The sequence below is a fragment of the Durio zibethinus genome, chromosome 16 (assembly GCF_047325235.1).
Source record: "Durio zibethinus cultivar Kanyao isolate XHJ-2024 chromosome 16, ASM4732523v1, whole genome shotgun sequence".
Taxonomy (NCBI): Eukaryota; Viridiplantae; Streptophyta; class Magnoliopsida; order Malvales; family Malvaceae; genus Durio; species Durio zibethinus.
This window is the reverse complement of record NC_143177.1, coordinates 2,823,333-2,847,808: the sequence shown is the minus strand read 5'-3', so window position 1 is coordinate 2,847,808 and position 24,476 is coordinate 2,823,333. Positions and strand designations below refer to the sequence as shown.

Sequence of the window (24,476 nt, the reverse complement as noted above, 5' to 3'; positions counted from 1 at the left end):
ATAAAAATTATATATTATAATTTATATCAATATAAAAATATAAAATATTTATTTTATTAAAATTATATATAATTATAATTATAATTTTAAATAATATTTTTTAATTTTTAGACCTGAGGCTTAAAAATTATGAATTTGAACTTCAGTCCAATAAATATTATGAAAATTTCAAAAAAGAGTTATAATAATAATTTTTTCTTTGAGTTTAATAAATTAAAAACTAATAAAAAAAGAGGTTTATAATAATTTATTTACGAAATAAGAGAGGGCGGAATCTTTTATTCCTCTCATGCCCAAGTGTCTCTTTATGGGCTTCTCCAAGCCCAAGCAAAATCCAAGGCCTGTTTCAGCCTTGCACCCATTTTCTGAGTTGATAAATAAATAAACCCTTATTATTTTTTCTCTCACGAACAGAAAACCCTTGAACACGAAACTCGAAACTCGAAACTCGAAACTTGAAAGCATTTGAAGAATTCCATTAAATAGGTTCGTTTTCATCAATTTTTTTAATTCAAGTTCATATTTTTCTTCCATTTCTTTTCTGTGTTTCTGCTTATCTTTGAGTTCTTTTTCTTTAGAAAATACGTTTTTTTTTCTTATGCTGATCGTAAATATCGTAAACTTTCTCTGGGTTTTTGTTTTTATTCAGAAATAATTTGATTTTATTGAAGATGGAAATTGATTCTGAGTTGGAAAAATCGAATGTTAAAGCCCCAAAAGAAGGAACTTCAATGCAATTGGATTCCCAGGAATCCTCGGAATCAAAGGTACCTAAAAGAGTTCTGCTTTTGTTAATTAATTTTGAGTTAAACGTTCCAACTCAAAAAAGAAGCTTAATTATTGTTATTTTTTTTTTAATGTTGGCTTGTTCATCAAATTAGTATTTGGTTATTTGGTTTCTTATGTAGGGAGGCAATGATGAAAAAGAGAAGCTTTCTGATTCTATGAACAAACTAAATATTGAGTCGTCTTCAGCCGGTTTCAAGAGAAAACCAGTTATTATTATTGTTGTTGGAATGGCAGGTAATCCAAGAAACCTGAATTGGGAGGTTTTTATGTTTTTTATATGTTGCATATTTGGTCTCTATCAAATTCAGGTTACTTGCGAGTTGTTTGAATGAACTTTAAAGTTGACATATGTTGTTTGATTTGATTAGGGAGTGGGAAAACAACATTCCTTCATAGGCTGGTTTGTCACACTCAAGCTTCTAATATTAGGGGTTATGTGATGAACCTTGACCCCGCTGTGATGACCCTTCCATTTGGAGCTAATATTGATATAAGAGACACGGTTAAATATAAAGAAGTGATGAAGCAGTTCAATCTTGGACCTAATGGAGGAATCCTTACGTCACTCAACTTATTTGCTACCAAGTTTGATGAGGTAAAGTCTTCTGAAATTTCTGCATTAGGCTTTTTAGTCCTCTGAATGGCAGTCTCCATCAATTACATTTACTTTTAAATTAGCCTTTTTGGATCATAATGTTTAAACTGGCAAATGACTGGCTTTGTTGCAAAGTTTATACTTAATAGACTTTAACCCTAACCTATAATGTTGCTTCCATATGGATATGTTTTATTTAGAAAAAAAAAAAAGGTTATTTGCATCAATGCATGTGCATACAGAATCGTAGCTGTTTTTATCTTTCTTTACTCTGTCCATTTTTGTGCATTTTATATTTTGATGCTTGACACTTTCCATTTGTCATTTCATGTGAATGACTTTGCAAATATCCGATCTCAGGTTATTTCAGTAATTGAGAGGCGAGCAGATCAACTTGACTATGTTCTTGTGGATACTCCTGGGCAGATTGAGATATTTACTTGGTCTGCTTCAGGAGCTATCATTACAGAAGCATTTGCTTCAACTTTTCCTACTGTAGTCACTTATGTAGTGGATACACCTCGTTCAGCAAGTCCAGTTACTTTTATGAGCAACATGCTTTATGCTTGTAGCATCCTCTACAAGACACGGTTGCCTCTTGTATTAGCTTTCAACAAGACTGATGTCGCACAACATCAGTTTGCTTTAGAGGTACAATTAATTTCCATATTAGCTGCAAATATTTTCTTTGGGATTTTTATAATATCTTGTCAATTGTTTCCATTTAGTGATTGTACCTTATGGTATATGGTTTATTCCTGATTGTAAGATTACAAATATCTAAAGGATTTAGGAATGATTGAGATATCAGAGCTGAGGTATGAAAAAGAAACATGGCAGTTGGCTGCTTTGGGTTGCTGGCCTACTTGGGTAACACTTGTTACCTAAACCCACCCCTTCTTTTTCTCTCTCTTTTCTTTGCTTGCACACATGCAAAATGTATTTATTACCATTTTCTGTGTTACGAAAGATGCATAATACTTATTTCCAATGACAGCTGTGCACGCTTGATTGATCTACAACCATTCTACTGGTAATCGAACTTTTGAAGCAGGATTTCACATCCCATCTTGCTCCTATTCCATAAGAATTTTCCTGATGATTTCAAAACTTCTAGCATTTCCTGATGATTTCCCAATGTTAAAGTGATCTTGAGTTTCATATTTGATATAATTATTGAATTATGTTGTTTTACATTTTCTTATGCTTGTTTTCCATCCATTTGTTTAGGGTTCTAAAATTTTATTTGTTTCCCCCTTTTCTTGTTGACATGCAATATATAAAATGAGCTGTTAGCTTTGTAATCACATTATTGTTTTGAACAAATCATTTGTGCAGTGGATGCAAGATTTTGAGGCATTTCAAGCAGCAGTAAGTTCAGATACTTCATATACATCAACTCTAACTCAGAGCCTCGCCCTTTCTCTTGATGAATTTTATAAGAATCTGCGATCTGTTGGAGTTTCTGCAATTTCTGGTGCTGGAATGGATGAATTCTTTAAAGCCATTGAAGCCAGTGCTGAGGAATACATGGAAAATTATAAGTATTGCCTTCCTCTTTTAATTTTTACAACTGAATGGGGTGTTTTATCAAATAATTATTAACCAAAATTTGTTTTTTTTCCTGCTTATCCTTGTTTTTACAGGGCTGATCTTGACAAGAGAAGAGCAGAAAAACAACGTCTAGAGGAAGAACGCAGGAAAGAGAGCATGGATAAGTTGAGGAGGGATATGGAACAATCCAGGGGCGAAACTGTTGTCTTGAGTACTGGTTTGAAGGACAGAGATGGAAGAGGAAAGACAGTGATGGATCCAGAAGATGAAGTAGAAGAACCAGAAGAGGAAGATGATGACTATGAGAGGTTCACCGAAGAGGACGAAGATCTTATAGATGAGGATGAAGACGAAGAGTTTGCCAGGTTCTCCTTCTAACAAATGTTTAACACTGGCAGGGTTAGCAGCACAAACTGAATCAAAAAGGTTTTATTGTGGCAGTAAATTATCTTTAAACTAAACTTTGTAGATGATCGATTGACTGAACCGTTAAGCAGTTTGGATGAAATATGTGGGTATTGTGCTTAAGTTAGTCTATACCCAATCATCCAAATAACAAAAAATGTTGGCATTGCTTGCAAAATGCTTGTATAGTATGATTCACCTAACTTTAAAAATAGGAATTGTAGATCTTTTCAACGCACATTAAAAGTTTACCCAAAAAAAGCCATTAGCGGGTGGGTTTGTGTCATTTTTTTTTCCTCAGTTCAAGTATATAATCCGGCTTGTAATCGGCCTGGTAAGAGTTTTTACCATTTCACTAGTTTAGGAGGAAAGGAGAGAGATTAAGCCCTGCTGCTTGTTGACCCATTGGGGGAGGAGATAATTATTCCCGGTTAGCCATGAAAACGGATGTTCATGCGAATGGGAAACCAAATGTGATCTGAGCCATTGTTAATGCATACATGTATTTCATCACACGAGTTCAAAACATGATTCTTTCCAGTGGATTTTGTTAGGGGACCAAGTGTGCAACGACACTTTCCCCCAAGAATTAAATTACACGATCTTCACCCAAAGAACCAAAAAAAAAAGACACCGAATATCGCATCCCATAGCACCTATATTCTAGAGCTAAAAGTGGTGAAGTTATTTACATGTTTGCACTAAGCTCCAAAAAAATGGTGGTCCAAAGACTCTGGCTCCATTTCGGAGTCGCATTCGGACGCTCCCATGCCACCAAAAGTTACATTGCTCCCATGGCACCAGGGAATACATTTTATGACTGAACCTCAAATGAAGCCTTAAAAAAGGAGAAAGCAAAGAGTGATTACAAGTAAAATATTTTTACGAAAAAGAAAACATAACTGCCTGATAAGTTTTGCGCAAAGAAGGCAATGTATTTGAACTTCCGAAACAGGAAAAAAAAAAAAAAAAAAAAAGAGCTTAGAAGCCCAATATTCTTCTCTCTTTAACTTTCGTTGTCAATTCTTCCTCCGACGGAATCTTGCCACCACTCCTTGTGGTTGCATGCAACCATGCCATAAGCTCGTCCTGCAAAACGCATAGCTGGTTAGACTGTATCGTCAAGCAAAATATGAATACGAAGTGAGTTGGAATGGGGTTTTGTAGATCAAAATCTTCTCTACAAAACTTTTTCAACTAATGTGATCTCCCTACCAAGTTGGGTTTTAATCTTTTTCATTAAGCTAATAATCTAAGAATTGAAGAGTAACGGCAGTTGACAAGCTTGACTATCGTGTTATCATGAATGGAACTTCAATGGCTGCTAAGAGCTACTCAAAATGATAAAAAAATTTCAGAAATTGCATCATGAAATACCATTTGCTCTCAGTTAGAAGAGGTTAATCATAAATAAAGTTCACAACAAGCGGTTGTTGATGTTCATGACTACTATTTTGAAGATCTGCAATGTCCGGACATTTCTACATTGAACTGTCAAAGTCTAATCATAGAAAATTTCTTAGGCAAAAAGTGAAACATCATCATCAAGTTGAATGCCAGTAAATCCCTTGTCACTGATGACCATAATTCATGGTAAACAAAAAAAGAAAAAACCCTCATGGCTTACATACAAAGAAACCCTAAAACTGAATGAGGTTAAAAAACGAAGTTGATATTTTTTACCTCAAGAAAATCATGGTCGGAGATGTATTGGCTCTCAGCCAAGCATTTGATCCCCCCTACATTAACATAGATGGAATTCTTGGGATTTTGCTGTGAACCCTGTCCGTGTGCCCCTCCTGCATGTAGAAGAAGGAAAATGAGTACATAAAATGAGAGAAAATAGGGAAAATGTCAGTACATAACTTATACATCATTAAGTACATCTAATCAAGGCATCAACTTGCTAAAAAAATGCAAATGATCTACTATTAACAAAACTGACAACTAAACAAGCATGAAATACCACAATTCACTCAGTGTCATACCGGTTATGCAGGCAACATAATATCCAGTTCCCCCTAAACCTTCCTCCCACTTCCCAAGCCGCAAACGCAGGAAAAAACCTTCAAGATGTGAGAGTGATATTTTTGAATTCGTCCACCTGATGTCCACATGTCATTACAAATTTAAATGAATTAGTATTATACTTAAGCAACATAAAAGACACTGGCAGTATACAATCCCTCTCCAATGTATCACATTCAGTTGCCACTCTTTTAGATACATCACAGTCAAACTTTTATGGTTCAAAATGTGTGTAAGAAAGCTGGAGGATGATTTTAATTGTATGAAATTTAGTGTCCCTATGGTCTTCTCTGATTCTATAACCATTTGTCCTTTGGATTAACTCTCTGACCTCTATCTTTAAGAAAAATATCTGACATAGCACTACTTAAGAAAATGAATTTACCAATGAAAATGTTGGTCTACTTACTTCAGGATATCTGTCCGTGACAAACGAAGCATCCTAACAGCTTTGAAGATTGCCTTTGGCATATTGGAAACCTGCTGATTGTCGAAATTGCCCCAAGGTATGATCTGGTTTTCTTTCAACTCATTTTGCTTGATACAGGAAGCTACATATTTCTTGTTCACATTGGTTTTTGATCTCATTTTGTCTATAGTAACCCCATAATTAGTACTGGGCCCTTTTTCAGCATCAATTCCATTGCAAACTGTACGTGCAGCAATAGCTTCTTGATTGTCATCTAAAAGTGTCTTTTTCTCTTCAAATCTTTCATAAAATTGCAGTTCATTGAGATTAGCCAAAGAAGCTCTATGTGCTGATTGATTTTGACTTCTAGAGGATGTGTTAGGGCATGCAACAGCCCAGTGATCAAGCTCAAAGCATCTAATGCACACACAAGGCAATTCTTCCAATCTATTAGGTGACTTCATATCCCTCAAAAGATCTTCAATCTCGATATCTGTTGTCTCTGGACAATATTGCAAATCATGGCCTTTTCTTCCACAAAAGAAACAGGTGATAGTTGAAACTATATTGTCTGATACACCAGAAGGCATGATGTTTTTGAGGGCATCTAATCTCCTAGCAAAATGAGAAGCCATCACCTCTGAATCTTTTAATCCAGGGGAGGATAAAATAGAGCTCACTTTACATTTGGATTTCTGGTCATTGTAGACTGCAATTTTATTGAAACCAATGGATGCCTCAATTTCAGTAGCACAATTCGGTAATTCTTTACCAGAGCTGGTTAGTGGCTCTTCGGCACATTGCTGCCTAGCCTCCACAATCTTGGGGTTGCTAGAAAAATTAGCATTGTTCTGGGAGCAAGGAACAAGCTTCATGCAGTCACTTGAGCGCTCAACAGCACAACCGGTATCCTGGTTTAACAAGGAGTTAGAAGACTTAGGAGTAAAGCAAGTTATCCACAAGCTCTCTAGAAGGTTGCGCTGGTAACCAATGCTATGAGCTGTCTTTCCTTCAGACGGTGGGTCAGAATCAATGTTCTCGGTGTTCATGGCCTTAATTTTACCCAAAGAAGAACTAGAGCTTGCTCTATCTTTCTCCACACCCACTGCCAAGTTGCATGAATTCTTATTCCCTGCAGAATTTCCGTCACTACTTTTCTTACTGGGAGACAAATTCATGGATGAAATAATTGGCTGGGTTGGTGGACCTGCTCTGCCACCAGATATTGGTTCTTTGAACCTTTCTTTTGATAGCAGAAATCCTTCATGAAAGTTGAAATTTTCTCCATGACAAGCAATTGGAGTAGCATCAATGTCACAAATCTTGTTAGTCAGCTCAAATCCTCTTTGATAATTTTCATTTTGTGTTGTTGTTCCTTGGACCTTAGTCTTTGGAGAATATATTGAGTGGAAAACAGATTGAAATCCAATATTTCTGCACCCAGGGTCTTGGTTCATATTGCTTGTGTCAAGATTCTTGTCAGGACTCTCATGTGACTGATTAGGATTTGCAACAGTAAGCGCCAAAGATGGCGTCTTGTCTTTCGATTTCAAAAAGCCTTTCATCATGTTTGATATCCAGTTCATGAAGGAGCTATCTTGTTTTACAAATGATGAGGAACAAGGACCTTCAGCGATTTGCTTTTTCGCTCTTTTGCTCCCCACAGTCAACTGTTGCTCAAAGCCCCATCGTTTTTTGCCCGAAGAGAATAATCCAGCGCTATTACAACTTTGAACACTCTCATGGCTGTCATCCTCCTCTTTTGACATCATTCCTTTAACATCTCCATCAGATAAATCTTTTTCCTTTCCTTTTCTTCTACAGCTACGGATTCTGCTGTTAGTTGGAGAATGTTTATCAGTGGACATCTTCTCTGGTCGTATCTCCTTATGGTGCTGAAAGTTCTTTTCAACTTCAGATGCAGATTCTGAACCTGAAATTTTACTTGTTGCAACACATGCATTATCACCCATCAGAGTCTGCAAATTGTTTTCAGCAGTTGCCTCAAGTTTTTCCAAAGGCCAAAGTCTAGAAGAAATGCCTCCCTTCATCTTACTTTTTCCTTTTTTCTCCATTAATGAAGTTGACTCCACCTGTTTTCTACCAGGGGAAGTCACATTTTTCTCTGGAGTTCCACATGCGTCACATTCATTCTCGGTATTAACTTCAGATGCCAAGACCATCTCCATTCTTGACAACTGAGTCCCACTGCCAACATCTCTGGCTTCATTAGCAGGATAGTTGAACAAGGACTCAATTTGTGCTGCATGTGGTTTCCTTTCATCTGTTTTTTTGTTGAGAAAAGAATGCATCGGTTATATGTCAAGTGTGTGTGTGGGGGGGGGGGGGGGGGGGAGGGGAAGGACAAAAGATCAATTCTATTCGACAAAAGAATGTCAAAATAATTCATTGCTTTAGCAATGACAAAAGGAAACAAGAACATAAATTTAGAATGCCGTGTATCTTGTTTTTTAGCAAAAGTATTGGAACTGCTCCTGAGTTTCCTAAAGCACTAAGGTAAAGTAAGCATAAGATTCTTATAATCATGTTCTAGTGTATATATATAAAATTCATGATTCGTGATGTTAGGAATATGTGGGTCCAACCTCATATAATTGGTTTTGGTTAATTAAAAAGGCTTAAAGCCTTTTTTATCTTTAACTTAAGAGAGCCTTACTTGATAAAAAGAAGAGGGGGATGTGTTTAAAAGGTGAGAAATAGAGGGTGGCACTGAAACCAAGGGAAAAAGAAAGTCAGAAAATAGAAAAAAAAAAAGAAGAAGGGAGAGTTGGTTGAACGAAAGTCGATCCGTAGTCTGATTAAGCTAAAATTTTGTCAACAGCTTTATGATTCAAAGTTCTACATTCTAAACGGTGGAGATCATGTTTGAAGTTATCTATGAACAAATTCAATATATATTTGTTGAGTCACCTATTTGGTGAGATTTCTCTAATTATCTCTTTAGTTGTTGATTAGTTCTAGTTTTAGCCAGAGGTGAACTTTATATATCCATTATTTGATGGTGGAGATTTTTCGATGGTCTGTGATTCTTTTCTTTTATACTAGAAGGTTTTTCACATAAATCTTGATGTGATTTATTTTTCTTATGTTATTGATTATTGATTGTTGTCTATTGTTGTGGGTTTATTGCAATATATTGCTTTTGCATTTTTGTGTTTGTTACTTCAGGCCCAACAAGCGGTATTGAAGTGAGGGTTACTTTTGAGACATTGATACAGAAGCAACCCAGGACAGAAGTAAATTCTATTTGAGATCATGAAGGGTGATATTGGTTTCATGATAAAATTAACAGTATCAAATTATTCAATTTAAAAACTTATGGTGGAGAATTATTCATACTGCAAAGATTTGTATGAATTGGTATTGGATGATTTGGCTAAACCAACAAATACAAAAAATGAAAGCTATAAGAAGTTAAGCAGAAAGACATTGGCTACAATAAAAAAATGGGTTGATATTAGTATATTCCATCATGCAATGCACAAGACAAATGCCCACACTATTTGAAAAAAATTGATAGCATTGTATGAGAAAAAAATAACCATGAATAAAGTTGTGCTTGTTAAAAAGCTTGCAACATTACAGTACAAGGATAACTAATCAATTACAGAGCACTTGAGTGATTTTTAAGATATATTTAATCGGATGACTACTATGAAGCTTAAAATGGATAATGAAATGAAGCCGTTATTTCTTTTGGGTTCATTGTCAGACAACTAGAATACTTTAGTTGTTACTGTTCTTAATTCAACTCCTAATTACAAGGTGATATTGGAGATGATAAAGAACAATATGCTTAATGAAGAAGAAAGGTGAAAAGATTTAAACCTTGGGAATCAAGCTCTAGTAATAGAAAACAAAGGTAGAAACATCGACAGATGTTAGAATTCAAAAAGCTGTAGTAAGTATAAATATAGATCTAACTCTAGAGGTAAAGTGAAGTGCTTTCATTATGGTAAAACAAGTCATATAAAAGCGATACTATAAAATCTTGAAGCAAGAGCGAAAATATGAGAAATGCCAAAAAGGTAAGAGTTCAAATGATGGCAATGTTGTCGCAGTGAATTTAGATAGTGATTCAGTTACTTTGATTTGTATACATGGTGATTGTAATCATGTTAGTGATCTTGGCATTCAGTGGATAGTTGACACAGGAACGGCATATCATTGTGTTCTTAAGAGAGACTTGTATACAACTTTCAAAGCAGGAGACTTTGGTTACATCAAGATGAGAAACAAGAGTGTGTCACAGATTGTTGGAATTGGTGATATTATTGTACAAACTAGTATGGGTAGCATATTGACTTTGAGGGATGTCAGACACATTCAGGTTATAGAATGAACTTGCTTGCTATTAATGACCTTAATAAGGAAGGATATGAGAATCGACAAAAGAATGGGCAATAGAAGCTTCTCAAAAGATCTATGGTAATTGCAAGGAAAAAATTATGTTGCATAATGTACAAGACATAGATGCAATTGAATGCCAACTAGATAAATACCATTAAGGATGATGCTTCAGCAAACTTGTGGCATAAGAGGCTAGCACACATGAGCGAGAAGGGGTTATAGGTTTTGACAAGACAGTCTCTCATTGCCTTGACCAAAGGTATGTCTCTCGATTCTTGTGATCATCGTTTGTTTGGCATGCCTAGTAGAGTTTCTTTTCGTAAGAGTTCTCAGAGAAAAGAAAATAGATTGGAATTGATTTATTCTTACGTATGTGGTCCCATTGAGGTTGAGTCATTGGGTGGTAGCAGGTATTTTGTTCTTTTTATTAATGATGCTTCACATAAGACCTAGGTGTGTATGTTGAAAAACAAAAGTTAGGTGTTACAGTACTTTCAAAAATTCCATGCCATAGTGAAAAGGACGATAGAGTTACCCTTGAAGTGTATTTAGACTGATAATGGTGGGGAATACACATCCAAAGACTTTAAAGAGTATTGTTTAAAGCATGAGATTTGGCATAAGATGACAGAACTTGAAACATCGTAGCATAATAGTGTAGCTGAAAGGATGAATTGCACAATTGTAAAAAAAGTCAGATGTATGTTAAGGATAAAAAAATTACCATAGCCATTATAGGGTGAAACAGTTAACATAGCTTGTTATTTGCTTAACAAATCACCATCAGTTTCTTTGGGCATTGACATTCCAGAAAGAGTGTGGACAAGGAAAGATGCTGCATACTCTTATTTGAAAGTTTTCGAATGTAAAGCATTCATGCATGTGTCGAGAGAGTAGAGGTCAAAGCTCGATAGTAAAATCACACACTATGTGTTTTGAAAGTTTTCGGGTGTAAAGCATTCATGCATGTGTTGAGAGAGCAGATGTCAAAGCTTGATAGTAAAATCACACACTGTGTTTGTAGGATATGGTGATGAAAAATTTGGCCATAGGGTATGGCTACACGGGCTATTGTTGAGTGTGATGTTTCAACACCGACAGGGTTTTCATCGAAAAGAGCTATAGATGGTGGAATTGAGCAAGAAACAAAACTTGAAGATACGAATGAGTTAGCCACAGTTAGTGATGAGTTAGATGCAACCAGTTTTGAGCAGGGGGAGCAATCCTCTCTACCTGAGAGTGTTGAGTAGGGTAAGTAGTCCTCTCCACCAGAGAGTGCTGAGTAGGAGGAGCTACCTTTGGCATTAGGTGGTGTAGAGTCTTAGCCTAGAAGATCTACCAAAGAGTACAGGCCATCTACAAGGTATTCAAGTTCAGATTTTATTTTAGTTACTAGTGAGAAGGAGCTAGAGGCTTACAAGAAGTACAGACGACTCCAGATAAAGAGCATTGGTTAAAAGCAATGAAAGATGAGATGAAGTCATTGTGAAAAAATGGTACATATGATTTTGTTAAACTTTCGAAGGGGATGAAGCCGTTGAAGAATAAATGGGTGTTCAAGTTAAAAAAAGATGGTGACAAACTAGTGAGGTATAAAGCTTGATTAATGGTAAAAGGTTTTTCTCAAAAATCTGGCATTGATTTTGATGAGATCTTCTTTTCAGTTATGAAGATGAGTTTCATTCGAGTGGTATTAAGATTAGTAGCTAGTTTGAATCTTGAGCTTGAGCAATTTGATGTTAAGACTGCATTCTTGCATAGTGAATTACAAGGAGACATTTATATGGATCACCTTGAGAGTTTTGAAGTGAAAGGGAAATAGCACTTAGTTTACAAACTGAATAAAAGCTTGTATGGCTTGAACAAGCTCCATGATAGTGGTACAAAAAATTTGATTCTTTTATGATGAGCCATAGCTATAAAAAAACGGCAATAGATTTTTGTGTATATGTCAGAAAATTCCCTGATGGCAACTTCATTATTCTCTTATTATACGTGGATGATATGTTGATTGTGGGACAAGATGCTGATATGGTTCGCAGGTTGAAAGAATAATTGTCTAAGTTTTTTGACATGAAGGATTTAGGTCTAACAAAGCAGATTCTCTATATGGATATTATCCAGGATAAGAGAGTTGAAAAGTTGTGATTGTCATAGAAAAAGTATGTTAAATGAGTGCTTAGGTACATTCAACATGCAATATGCTAAATCAGTTAGCAGTTCACTTGCCAACTATTTTCATCTGAGTAAAAAATTTTGTCCAATGACTAAAAAAAAACAACTAGCTACGTCTAATATTCCTTATTCTTTTGCAGTCGGCTCTTTAATATATCTTATGGTTTGCACACGATCTGACATTACTCATGTAGTTGGTGTAGTAAGCAGATTTCTTTCTAATCAAGGAAAGACTCACTAGGAAGTAGTGAAATGACTTTTTAGATATTTGCGGGGCACCTCAAAAATGTGCTTGAGTTATGGAGTTTCATAACCAGTTCTAAAAGAATTTATTGATGCTGACATGACAGGTGATCTTGATGGTAGAAAATTTGCTTTAGGGTATTTGTTCACTTTAGTAAAAGTAGCTGTGTTTTGCCAATCTAAATTGCAGAAGTGTGTTGCTTTGTCAATTATAGAGGCTGACTATATAGCAGTAATCGAAGCAGGTAAAGAAATGCTTTGGATGAAACATTTTCTTCTTGAATTGGAATTGAATCAGAAGAGTATGTGGTATTTTGTGCTAGCCAAAGTCCTTTAGATTTAAGTAAAAATGTCATGTACCACGCTAGAACAAAGCATATTGATGTTAGATATCATTGGTTATGTTTGGTGATTGAGGAATATTAGATATTGTTAAAGAAAGTCCATACTGATGAGAATGTAACAGACATGTTGACTAAGACACTTTTCAGGGAAAAGCTTGAGCTCTATAGTAACTTGGTCGAAATGGATTCCTTGACCAAGATAAATTTCAAATGAAACTGCTATGATGATGAATCTCCTCCTAATGGGGTTGGAGGAGAAGATTGTTAAAAATATGTAGGGTCCAACCCCATATAATTGATTTTGACAAATTAAAAAGGCCTAAAACCTTTTTTGTCTTTAACCTAAGAGAACCCTACTTAATGAAAAAAAAAGAGGGGCTGTGTTTAAAAGGTGAGAAACAGAGGGTGGCATCGAAACCAAGGGAAAAAGAAAGCTAGAAAAATAGAGAGAAAAGGGAGAAAAAAGAGCTGGTTTAACGAAAGTCAATCCATTGTCCGATTGAGCTGAAATATTGTCAACAGATTTATGATTCAGAGTTCTATATTCTGAACGGTGAAAATTGAGTTTAAAGCTCTTTAAGAACAAATCCATGATGTATTTGTTGAGTCACCTGTTTGAGATTTCTCCAATTGTCTCTCTAGTTATTAATTAGCTTTAGTTTTAGTTAGAGGTGAACTTTATATATATTTAATAGTAGAGTTTTTTTGGTGATTCGTGGCTTTTTCTTTTACACTAGAAGGTTTTTCACCTAAATCTTGGTGAACTTTATTTTTCTACATTGTTGATTATTGATTATTATCTATTGTTATGAGTTTATTACGATATATTATTTCTATGCTGTTGTCTTTGTTACTTTAGACCCAACATCTATAACAGTTTATTACACAAAACGGAAGCTGTGAGACTTTATAGGACATGTTACTTTCTCAAGGTACTAAACAAGTAAGAAAGACAGCATCATCAAGCACCTGGTGAACTTGGAAAATTATTTTCCATTGCCTCAGCTATTTCAGCCACTCGGCTATTGCCTCGATAACAGACATATGCTCTTTTAGAGTCTGCTAGATCATTCTTTTCACCAAGATTTTGATCAGATTCTCCTCTCTTTGTGCTTATCTCCTCTAAAAAGCCAGCAGTTCCTACAGAAAGAGAGTTTAGAGAGTTTCTTGGCAATTTTAGGGCAAAAGAAAGGGAAAGATACGATAAAATAAATAAATAAATAAATAAATGCTTTATAAACTTAACATGCCTTGGAAAGAATTATCATTATATGTCAGCTGTTCATGACACAACCTGATGCCATCATTATCCCTAGCTGATTTGTCTGAATTATCTATATTGGCAACTTTAGTATTCATATCATGAAATGTGGATACGGATGTATTGAAATTTTCTTCATCTATAGGCTTGTCATTACTTGATCTTGCAGATGTATTAATTTGTTGTGGTGAAAGAATCACATTGCTTGGTCCTGAACCCCTACCAAGGGAATGATTTTTATCAGAAAAGCTGAAGTCGGTACATTTGAGTCTGGGTCCTTTTTGTGGAGACCAAACTAATTCTGACAAGGGGTCAGTGGACACAAATGTCATGTCTATCCTTGAAGCTGCATTTGCACCTGCACCGAGATCATTGCTCAATTTTCTCTGAATGCTTTGATTGGAATACCCCAGAGCAAGTCCTAAATCGGTCACCGGATCTATCTTCTCATCTTCCACATTCATTTTTGTTGGATGAACTCTTCATTTTGCAATCCTGAAATTCCAAGGTGAATAATTACTAACACTCATAGCACTTGTCGAAAAAGAAATTGACAAGGAAACAAGATTTTTCAGTTTGTTAGGCAAAAAAACCAATAATCATTCAAGTCTTTGGAACCGGGAGGATGAGTAATGTTATCTAGAATCCGTTACACCAACCCAACCCAAAGCAAGATTATCATGCAGAAAAGACTAATTTATGCCATGCTGACAATCGTCTGATTCTCTGATCCACTCCATATAGGACATTACTACATGATAATGTCATAAATTTATGTCTTCCTCCACCAGCACTACATGAATTCCTTTTTAAATAAATATATATGCTGCTAAAGGACATGCAGCACCAAATTCTGAAAAGCATCAATAAAAGCAGATTTTATCTGGAGCATAGCAGGTTAATTAGTAGTGCAGTATGACACATAATATAGCAGTTGAGCCTCCATAAATATACAACTTAATTAAGAAAGTCATTGGAGATTTTGCAAACACTTCATGAGCGTACGAGAAAGTGGAACACCACAAGAAAATCTAAACCAAATGCAATTCTATAATGGACGTCCAATTTTAAGCATTCATATTTCTTTCTAGGAGCTGAATGGTAGTCAAAAGGCATGACAATTTGAAGATGATTAAGAGATAGAAAATCACAACATTGTACAGGAGTTGGCAGCTTTGTGCAGGATAAATGATTACAGTTCTCAAACTAACACCATTCAAATCCCCTTGCATGAAAAATTTTATTTGTTTATAAGGGGTCATAAGTTCAACAAAAGGCTGCATATTGCACCACAAAAGCGGCAAGCCAAGTTTTCATGTGGATGATTGACCAAGTACTTTTATTGGTGCTACCAGAAAAGCAAGTTCATGGATCCATGACTGCTATTGGTTATTTCTTATTTATTTGGCACAGGTTTGGTTGAACTTAACCTTAGCATGTGTCACATAAACTGACTTCACTTAAAACTCAATCCTCTAATTACTTGGAACAATTGCACCCGAAACCAGTCCATTTTGAACATGTTTCCAAAACAAGCAACTGATTATATCAATTTCCCCACAAAAATATTAAGTTCAATGATTGAATTACTTGAAACTCTCCATTTAGTAACATTTTTTTTTGGTAAGTGAAGTTTTCAAGATTTGAATCTGATCCCTTGAATTAAAAGTCCAGCATTCTACCAACAGACCAATCGACTATAGGTCTCCTTTTAGTGACTTAATTAAGAGAAAAAAAAAAAAAAACTAAGCAACATGAAAATAGGGCAAAATACAGAGACAATCTATGATTCGAATCATGCATGGCTCACAGATGAAAAGGTTCAGTCTATTGAGATAAACATGAAAAAAGGTTACCCAAAAACATAAATTAACTGCACCAAAATAAAGGCCGTACTAAAAGTTAGAAAAGTAAATAATTAAGACGGCAATCAAGCAAAGTTACGAGTATGACATAGAAAAAACATGAAGAAAATGAGTAAAAGAACAGCATATAAAGTTCAGACAAACGCAGATTTCAGAAAGAAGTTACTGCAAAAATCATCAAAATTGAAAAATACCAGAGTCATAAAAAATGCCTGATCACAAACCTCTTGCACCCTAAATCCATGGAAAATATAGCTAATTCGTTTAGCGGCTTCTTTTTATTCCACCCCTGGAAAAGAAAAATACTAACCAAAGTAGCTACCAATAGAAGAAAGATTTTTATGTGAGAAAAGAGAGGAGATTTCAGTTGAAGTGAGTGCCTGCCATACGCCTTGTTTGCAAGTACAGTTACATGAAGTTACTTGGATTCTCAATTATGAGGTTCAGGACTTGCCACGTGGACATATTGCATGCCAATGACACTGATCATGAGATTATATTATGTCCTGAATGCAAAAACATTGGCAACTGCTTTCAATCTGCATGCCATTAACTTTTGGAATTTTCTTTTCTTTGGAGAAAAATTTAGCCATCGCCTTTTCCAATTATAAGGATGCAGTTATGTATTTGGTAAGAATATTTCTGGGGAAACAAGGAAAATGCTTATATGAATATGGTAATGGTAAAACCTATTGAAGCACATGTTAGATTTGTTATGAGTATGACTAAACCCAAAACAACTTTTTTCCTGTTCATTCAATGGACAAGTTCAACACAGAAACGAGAAACACACAATTGCTCACTTTTTTTCTTTGTTTTGTTTTTCAAGCAGTCAATCTCAGTCACAAAATACTCTTTAGACCCACGAAGGAAATGTTTTGTTAGCCAATATCGTAAGAGGTAGATAAAAGCTTCATATAAATGGCAAAAAAGCTAATATGCAAATCTATTTTTCAACCCTTTTGAGTTTTGATTCATTAATATTTATGCATGAAAAGAGTACAAGCATTAATGCATTTTCGTTTTCATCAGCATATAAATCACATGTAAACATTAATGCATTGTCTTCTGGTTTTTTAGATATTGTCATAATTCACAGAAACTACATCATGTATGCACAAATATGGCTGCATATGCATGAAATGAAATTACTATAATTACCTTGTTCTAAATGATCTATTATAAGATCATATACCTATGAGGCGTTACATGCTATAATGAATTAATCATAAATCTTCAAGAAAGCCATGTATGTATGTATATATAAGATCCTGTTCACATATCAATGTGTGTGTGTGTGTGTGTATATATATATATATATATATATATATTTATATACTCAAATTGGCGCAAGTAACTAAATTTCGCTACAAAAAATAAGTAGGAGTTCTGTGAGAGCAGATACTAAGCAATTTGACAATTTGAATGATGTTGATCTTCAGATACCGTTGAATTCGGGGTTGGGGAGGGGTCCCCAATTTCACGTGAACAAATTTAATTCATTATATAACAATTGGGTTAGGGGTCTGGACTTTCTGGTCCTGTATCCACCACCAGCTTAGAGTATGGACCATCTCAACGCCACTAGAAGTTAATTAAGAAAGTGGGATGGTCACTGTCAAAGCTTTGTCTATCCATCGGGACATGACTTGAGGCATAGGAACCATCCATTTCTGATGTTGTAGAATGATCCACAGCACAGGTTTCTGTAACCATATATAAAGGTTGTATAAAGATTGGTTGTTTGTGAAGGTTTTTCCAATGATTGTGACCATCAAACCCAGCAGTTGTAAAGTAGCAATCATTGTTGTTCATGGTTAAAAGATCCCCTTTCTTTGTGAAATATTAATTTTCAGATTAATAAGCTTCAGTTTAGAATTACCTATTCATTAAAGCACAGCTTCAAAGTCATCCAAATGTTTTTCTTTTTTTTTTAAATAGCACCTGAAAATAAAAATAAAAATAAATTGCATGTGTTATGATTTAAACTCTAAACTGAATGCAAGTCATCCAAATTTATTAATGTAAATGAGATTCTTTTTCTAGTAAAAACAAACCACCGTGGATGGAGCTTGAAATTTTGAGACCAATTTGTCACCAGAGATCTTTTAGCTTCATTATGATGGTAAATAAAACTGCATCATATTTTACTCTTTTGTTTTCTCTCTTACCATCGTTTTCTACCCTTCGCTTCTTATCTCTCTAGATCTAACTGATTTGAGTGTGGGAACGTTTTCCGAAATATTACTTTTTACGCCTCATAATTGTTTTCTTTATGGCAAGCATGATAGGCTTTCCACTCAAACTTCCAACTACTTTGTCACTAAAATAAGAAATAACGTCAACAGGGATGATATTAATTGGCCTTTTGAAGAGTGAGAGAGACAGAGAAACTAAGGAAGAATGGCCAAATCAAAGTGGCAAGTTAGTAATGTTTATGATAAAAAGAATAATTCATCACCAGCATTAATAAATGTTTATCAAATTTCTCTCCAAAACCCTGTTAAAATAAGGTGAAACCTAATGTTTTCTTTTAACATGGGATGTTACGCAGAACCACCGAGACTCAAGGATCCATACCTAATGAACAAAAAATGCATAAACCAAATATTCATATCTTTTGTTTCGGAAAATTTATTGGCCTTGGCAATTTGACCGCTTTATGGGTTGTTGAACTGAGCTTGCTGTGAAGAACCCAAATGGGATGGCCTCGCTTGTGCATCAGGTAGAACAATCCAACTTTGGCAACTTTGGTCCAGCCAAGGTCGGCATAAAAGGATTCCAAGCATCTAGACCCTACCCCAATATAGGGGGAGAACAAAAAGAAAATTGGACTTTTTTTTCCTAAGCATATAGAAGATTCAAAGGTATAATTAAGTTTAGTAACCCTCGGAGTAGATGCTAGGAAGTTGAATCATTGCTATTGCAGATGCCAGTAAAAAGTTGCGACCTAGGGCCAGGTCAACACATCAACCGACATGCCAGTAACTAGTTGTTTCGAAACTTTATCTGAATTAATAAAATGGTTGCATTGTTATGTTAATAAACTGTAATGGTATCTTCAAAGACCAGATACAACTACAATGTCCTCAATGTAAAACTCTCACCGTCGGCCAATTCTCTGCCCTGCTCCAAGTAACAATGCCTTACCAATTACACCCGAGTAGAGTCCAAAAACCAGCGCCACAGTTCCACCTACAGCAATCCACTTCCAATCAAGGCCATTGTCATTCTGCCTCCTAATAACCATGGTTTGATCTTTTTCATCTTCCCCGGAAACAGGACCAAGAGAACTCATGCTCTCATCAGAAGAAATTTTAGTGGTAATTCTTGCCATCAGTGCACATCTAGACAAGGAAGTGTCTGTTTTCCTTGCATTCTGGTATGCCCTCATGCCAGAATGCAATTTCTTTACAGTTCCCCACATCCCATGTCGAACACCCAATTTTGCCACATCTTTTGGGATCCCAATGTCTTCATAATGTACAAGGGTAACCTCACATGCAGACAGCTGTCCATCTCCTTTTTGGGACTCAACTACATCACAAATTAGATAACAAAGATGTTACTGTCATTAGCAACGTCGAGAATATTGTTGCTAGAATCAAAAGGTTGACTAAGACTCACCGGCCCTGATAACCCAACTTGAAAAGTAAAGCTCCACACGTCTTGGCTTGTCATGCTTCTGCAAACCAGGATATGGCACCCCCTGGAACATTATAGCTTGAATGTTAATATTTTTATCACCCTCATGCCAAAAATAAAAAAAATACACCGCATATATAAGATATAGTAATCTACTTCTTTCCACTATTCAAACCATAATACACGCACATGTGATATTAAACAGGGTCAAGAGACAGGCCATTCAAGCATCTTCAGAAGCATGCTAGGAGAATACATGAGATTAAGCAAAACAAATAGAGATCCAGAATGAATACTACATAAAAGTTAGTCAGTTAATGATCAAGATCAACTGCATCATCTATTAACTGCTAGTTGATCTCGCCTATTTAGGTTTACTTAGTCATAAATATTTGTTAGTTGTGTTTTATGCCACTACGGATATTCCAAACACCTTAGCATTACAGAAATCAAACACAATGCCCTTCACCACACCTCTTCCCTTCCCCACCCACCCCACCCCCTCAACCCCTTAATATGGTAATACCACCAGGTCCCTTCAAAGCAACTCCACAAGGAGTATAGGCTTACTGAAAGTTAACAGATCAAACTAAACAACAGAGCATTTTAGCCTGTACCTTTGTCACACAATAGTAAGTCTTTCCAGCCTCCCATATTCTTCGACCAATTATGTATTCTCGATCACTGCAGAAAAAGGGGAACTGCAAAAAGATGATACAAGTCAAAATATGCAAGTCCATACAAAGTCTTGAATAAGAAATATGCTTAAAATCTTATTATTCTGAAACATCAGTCAACAGACTTATACAAACCATTCAGTTCATCTACCTTTCTTATCCAGTGAACAATCATTGTCCCTGTACGAGGGCACTCCTCTAAAATTTTAACGTATGCAAGCATAGTATCCCACTTTGGTCGAAACTCATCGTCCCAAAAGAAATCCCTAACCACCTCCACAGTTGCATCCTCAAAGACAGTTCTACTGCGATAAACTGCAGGGCCACTCTGGTAAACAAAATCACCATTAGGAACTATGTTGTGGCCTATATGACCATCAGGTATCATATGGAATCATCAAACAAAGAATTCCATCCAACACAAACACAAAGAAATGAAGTATCATGTAAGCCATCAGGCATTTTGGACCTAATAACCTGTGAAAACTTGATAAATAACAATAGCTTACATTCAGCCATAATTCAAATGCTAAGTGACTAACAGAATGTGATGGTCATAAGATCTCAAGAGTAAAAGAATAAATTTCTATGAGGAAGAAGGAAACTATTCAAGATCACAGGAAAGTAAACTACAGTGGATCTCTCAAATTCCATTCCACCTCTCTTTCTCTCTTAGAGAGAGAAAAAAATCAACAAATTTCTTCCTAAAACTATAATTTTCTACACGGCAATTTTGACTTATTAGAGTAAGAGAGAACCTACAAGTTTTCACGGGCACATTTTTTGACAGTGAAAGAACATCAATAAACCAGAAACCTACCTCAGGCTCATGGCGCCATGCTTGGTATGACATATTTGAAGTAGTTCTTTCCATCATACTTTGCCATTCCATCTCCCCATCCTTCCCTTCAAGAAAATGTAAGAGGTGTGCTAAGTCATTCTCTGTGACAATATCCTGCTCTCTTCCTTCAGCTTTACTGCTGGGGTTATAAAGAAATAGGTATTTGTCAAGAATAAACTCATGTATGAAACAGCATTAACCATGCTCATAGTAACATAAGAAGATTATAACTACTGCAGTCAATTAATATGCTTCCGATAGTGACTCTAAAACAATAACCATATGAAAAGCGCAAAGACAGTTTTATGGTCAAATTTACAGTCAAAATAAGATTTTGTTCTAACAAATTCCGGAACAAGCAAAAAATAATAAGCATCCACGAAATTCACATTACCTTGACCCAGCAGATAAGGAGGAGAGAGAGAGAGAGAGAGAGAGAGAGAGAGAGCTTGAATGGCAATTCTATTGGATAAAAGTGAAACACAAATGCACTAGCAATAACATGCAATGGGGAAAAACTCATAAGCAAATAGCCAAAACATGTTAGTAAAGTTATTTCAAATTATTCATTGCTTGTGGCTATAACTCTTTAGGGTATCTTTTGTTCAGCAAACAAGCTCTATGCTAACATGCGACAAACAACTTGATTATTTAAATTTTGGGCATTAAATGCTTACCAGAAAGAACTACAGAGAAATATGGTAGGCATCATCTGTCACTACAGATTTACTGAAAAAGGCCCTGGATCTCTAGTTCTAAAACACTAACCTGATAGTTTTTCAATGAACATATAAATGTACCTAAGATTTCTACTTTTAACACTGCTGTAGCAAAGTCATGAAACACGTTTTCTACAATATTCCAAATTCTTTTGATCTTAAATATGAGTATATAACAGATTTGTTTAAATAATTCTCAGGGTTTCATGCCAATTCCACAAATAATTTCATGTGGTATATTTCAAACCAATATATATGCATTTTTTCCCAACTATTTCCTTGCAAGTTTCAGTTTCTCTCTTCCCTATATCTTAAGGAAGATGCTAAAATATTTAACATAAGAATGAAAACTTCTATCACCATTTTTAAACTCTCTCTTAACTCATAGCAGTCCTAATGCATTTCATGCAACCACCTTTAATGCATGCGAAATATGACATTGGTTACTATATATTGACACATATTGGATAGAGCTCTCATAAAACTCCTCCTAAACTTGAAAGGGCTAATCCATTCTGAATTCTATCCATTAGCAAGGTGTTAAGACAATTTGGCATTAGTAACTTGAACCATAAATCACCTGTCCTACCATTAAAGTAAGCTTTAAGGGAAAAACAAGTTCCTTTAATAAGCAAAGGACATGAATTTAAGGAAAGCATCTCTTAAACTACAGCAAGTCCATATCTTCTCCTACTATCCTGATTCGTAACCATAAAGAAATGCACAAATTCTTAACTGACATAACTCGCAATCAATGCTAATTACAAAAGCCTTGAAGTAACTATCCCTTAAAACTAGCTTCCAGTTCAATGTATCACAGTCATAGCCCCATATTCATAATTAGGTCAAATTTAAGTTTAATTAGAAAGCCTAATTGATATTTATCTCAATACAAATATATGGAATTAAAGAAACGATTCAACCACCAAATACTCTTAGATTCATCCAAATCTTTTCTTAAGAAAAAACCATATTTTTGTATCGAAAAATGGTTATTTTTTAATTACATAAATAAAAAACCTAAAAAAGTATAAATAGTACTAACCTAACAGCTTCAGCAGCTCCTTCCGGAGAAATCGTAGCCGTAGGCGACGGCGGTAGCAACGGAACGGCAGAATTTGAATCCAACGCGGTCGATTTTTTGGCTCTCCCTTTAATAAATTTAGAGAAAATCGTTCGGCAGACGGACAAAGCGGAGAGAGCGGAAAAGGCGAGCCAGATTCGGCGAGCTCCGAACCCGGGAGGAACGGTCCAGATGAACCGGAACTTAGACCGGAAACCAAGAAAAACCAAACTGGTCCACCTAGGACGCCAAGACCAGCCGATCACGAGCCCAATCATTACGGCTAGCCATATCGGCACTGCGCATAGCAAAATGTCGACGAATGTTTCGGTTATCGTAGGTTTCTTAAAGAACTCCATTAGATCGAAGAACGTCTCGTCCATTTTATCGCCAAAAGATAAATAATTTTAGGTGTTTGTTTTTAGTCGGCGAGATAATGGAGCTGAATCTGCCTCCACGGGAGATCAAGGAAGAGCTTTTCTCCGCGGTAGAGGATAGAAATAGAAACGTTTTTTCTGTATTTTTCTTTAACTTTTTTTGAGCGGGGTTGGCAGTTGACTGGGACAAAGCAGATATGACGTGGCATCTGGTGATGTGTTTGGTTACGTGAATTGAGGCGCGTTTTACAAAGTGGCAAGGGGATTTTGCTGAGTGTGCATTGCACGCGAAAGTGGGAGAGTGAGATTGAGGGGATTTTGGGATGGGATTGTTTAAGGAATTTGGTTTAGGTTGGCCGGTCGGGGAGTGGATGGCATCGCCAACGACAATTCAGCGCCTGTCAGCGTTTCAAGAAAAATTTATTTCTTTCGGAGAAAGAAAATCACAAATGAAAATCCATTTTATTATTTATTATTAGCCTTAGACTCACGCATATCCATTCTAGGAGTGAAATTAAAAAAAAAAAAAAGTTGATTATGTAGATAAATATTAAAAGAATAAAAATGATTTTATAATTATTTTAAAATGCAAAAAATTTAAAATAATTACGGTTTGATTTTTTTAAATAAAAAATAAATAAAGTAGATTTGAAAATCTTTTCAATCAATTTCCGAAAAAAATGCAATTATCATTATAATCTTATTAATATAAATTTTTTGAATTTTTATTTTATGACAATAATATTTATAAAAAAATTTTAATTTTAAACATATTTTAAAGTTAAATGTATTTGCTTTTTATGATTTTAAGATTTTAAAATTGATTTTTTATAAAATGTTATTACGGAGTTTACCAAAAGTTTATATAATTTATATATTGACATGCTTCAAATATAAAACTCTATATTTTACCTCAAAATTACATTTAAATTATTTTATTATTTTATTATAAGCATTCGATGGTTAAAAAAATATAATAATTTTTTTCCTCCTAAAACTTTTAACAGATAATTATAAATAATTATTTATATCGACTTGATTTGATATGAACAGTATCAATTCAATTCGATGCTATTCTAATTATCTTCTTATGATTCTATTTTTTTGCTTTCTAA

At 35.2% G+C, this 24,476-nt stretch overlaps 3 protein-coding genes across 8 annotated transcripts; 1 reads left to right on the top strand and 2 right to left on the bottom strand.

Moving 5' to 3' along the window:
* The first annotated feature begins 406 nt into the window (after positions 1-406).
* LOC111291819 (GPN-loop GTPase QQT2-like) lies at positions 407-3,629 on the top strand. Its single transcript, XM_022883880.2, has 7 exons — positions 407-486; positions 650-767; positions 909-1,023; positions 1,158-1,384; positions 1,745-2,035; positions 2,723-2,928; positions 3,031-3,629. Exons 2-7 carry the CDS (start codon positions 672-674, stop codon positions 3,314-3,316), a joined length of 1,221 nt encoding a protein of 406 aa, XP_022739615.2. The 5' UTR covers positions 407-486; positions 650-671; the 3' UTR covers positions 3,317-3,629.
* A 200-nt stretch (positions 3,630-3,829) lies between these two features.
* Positions 3,830-16,926, bottom strand: LOC111291806 (uncharacterized). 5 transcript variants are annotated; one of them, XM_089745167.1, is made up of 8 exons: positions 16,264-16,426; positions 14,332-14,669; positions 14,164-14,247; positions 13,883-14,053; positions 5,781-8,064; positions 5,332-5,447; positions 5,027-5,142; positions 3,830-4,432 (listed from the first exon to the last, which is right to left on the bottom strand). In XM_089745167.1, exons 2-8 carry the CDS (start codon positions 14,636-14,638, stop codon positions 4,325-4,327), a joined length of 3,186 nt encoding a protein of 1,061 aa, XP_089601293.1. In that variant the 5' UTR covers positions 14,639-14,669; positions 16,264-16,426; the 3' UTR covers positions 3,830-4,324. The 5 variants fall into 5 exon arrangements, with proteins under 5 accessions (XP_089601293.1, XP_022739584.2, XP_022739574.2 ...); XM_022883849.2 differs by having other exon boundaries at positions 14,164-14,669; positions 16,264-16,926; XM_022883839.2 differs by having other exon boundaries at positions 14,164-14,669; positions 16,234-16,437.
* Positions 16,927-19,031: 2,105 nt separating this feature from the next.
* LOC111291824 (uncharacterized) lies at positions 19,032-23,480 on the bottom strand. 2 transcript variants are annotated; one of them, XM_022883892.2, is made up of 6 exons: positions 22,967-23,480; positions 21,182-21,341; positions 20,513-20,689; positions 20,302-20,385; positions 19,667-19,748; positions 19,032-19,576 (listed from the first exon to the last, which is right to left on the bottom strand). In XM_022883892.2, the coding sequence occupies exons 1-6, from the start codon at positions 23,365-23,367 to the stop codon at positions 19,143-19,145; spliced, it is 1,338 nt and encodes a 445-aa protein (XP_022739627.2). In that variant the 5' UTR covers positions 23,368-23,480; the 3' UTR covers positions 19,032-19,142. The 2 variants fall into 2 exon arrangements, with proteins under 2 accessions (XP_022739627.2, XP_022739634.2); XM_022883899.2 differs by having other exon boundaries at positions 21,182-21,338.
* Between the last annotated feature and the right edge of the window lie 996 nt (positions 23,481-24,476).

Bases quoted from the DNA above. Each gene is read 5' to 3' on its own strand.
- LOC111291806 (XM_022883849.2), bottom strand. From the start codon at position 14,638: ATGAATGTGGAAGATGAGAAGATAGATCCGGTGACCGATTTAGGACTT. The intron at 8,065-13,882 runs GTGCTTGATGAT...ACAAAAAAACAG, and splicing joins TAATTTTCCAAGTTCACCAG to ATGAAAGGAAACCACATGCA. The intron at 5,448-5,780 runs GTAAGTAGACCA...TGTGGACATCAG, and splicing joins TCACGGACAGATATCCTGAA to GTGGACGAATTCAAAAATAT.
- LOC111291824 (XM_022883892.2), bottom strand. From the start codon at position 23,367: ATGGACGAGACGTTCTTCGATCTAATGGAGTTCTTTAAGAAACCTACG. The intron at 20,690-21,181 runs GTAGGTTTCTGG...TTTGTTTACCAG, and splicing joins CATGGCGCCATGAGCCTGAG to AGTGGCCCTGCAGTTTATCG. The intron at 19,577-19,666 runs GTGAGTCTTAGT...TTTGTGATGTAG, and splicing joins AAGTTGGGTTATCAGGGCCG to TTGAGTCCCAAAAAGGAGAT.
- LOC111291819 (XM_022883880.2), top strand. From the start codon at position 672: ATGGAAATTGATTCTGAGTTGGAAAAATCGAATGTTAAAGCCCCAAAA. The intron at 1,024-1,157 runs GTAATCCAAGAA...TGATTTGATTAG, and splicing joins TATTGTTGTTGGAATGGCAG to GGAGTGGGAAAACAACATTC. The intron at 2,929-3,030 runs GTATTGCCTTCC...TTGTTTTTACAG, and splicing joins GAATACATGGAAAATTATAA to GGCTGATCTTGACAAGAGAA.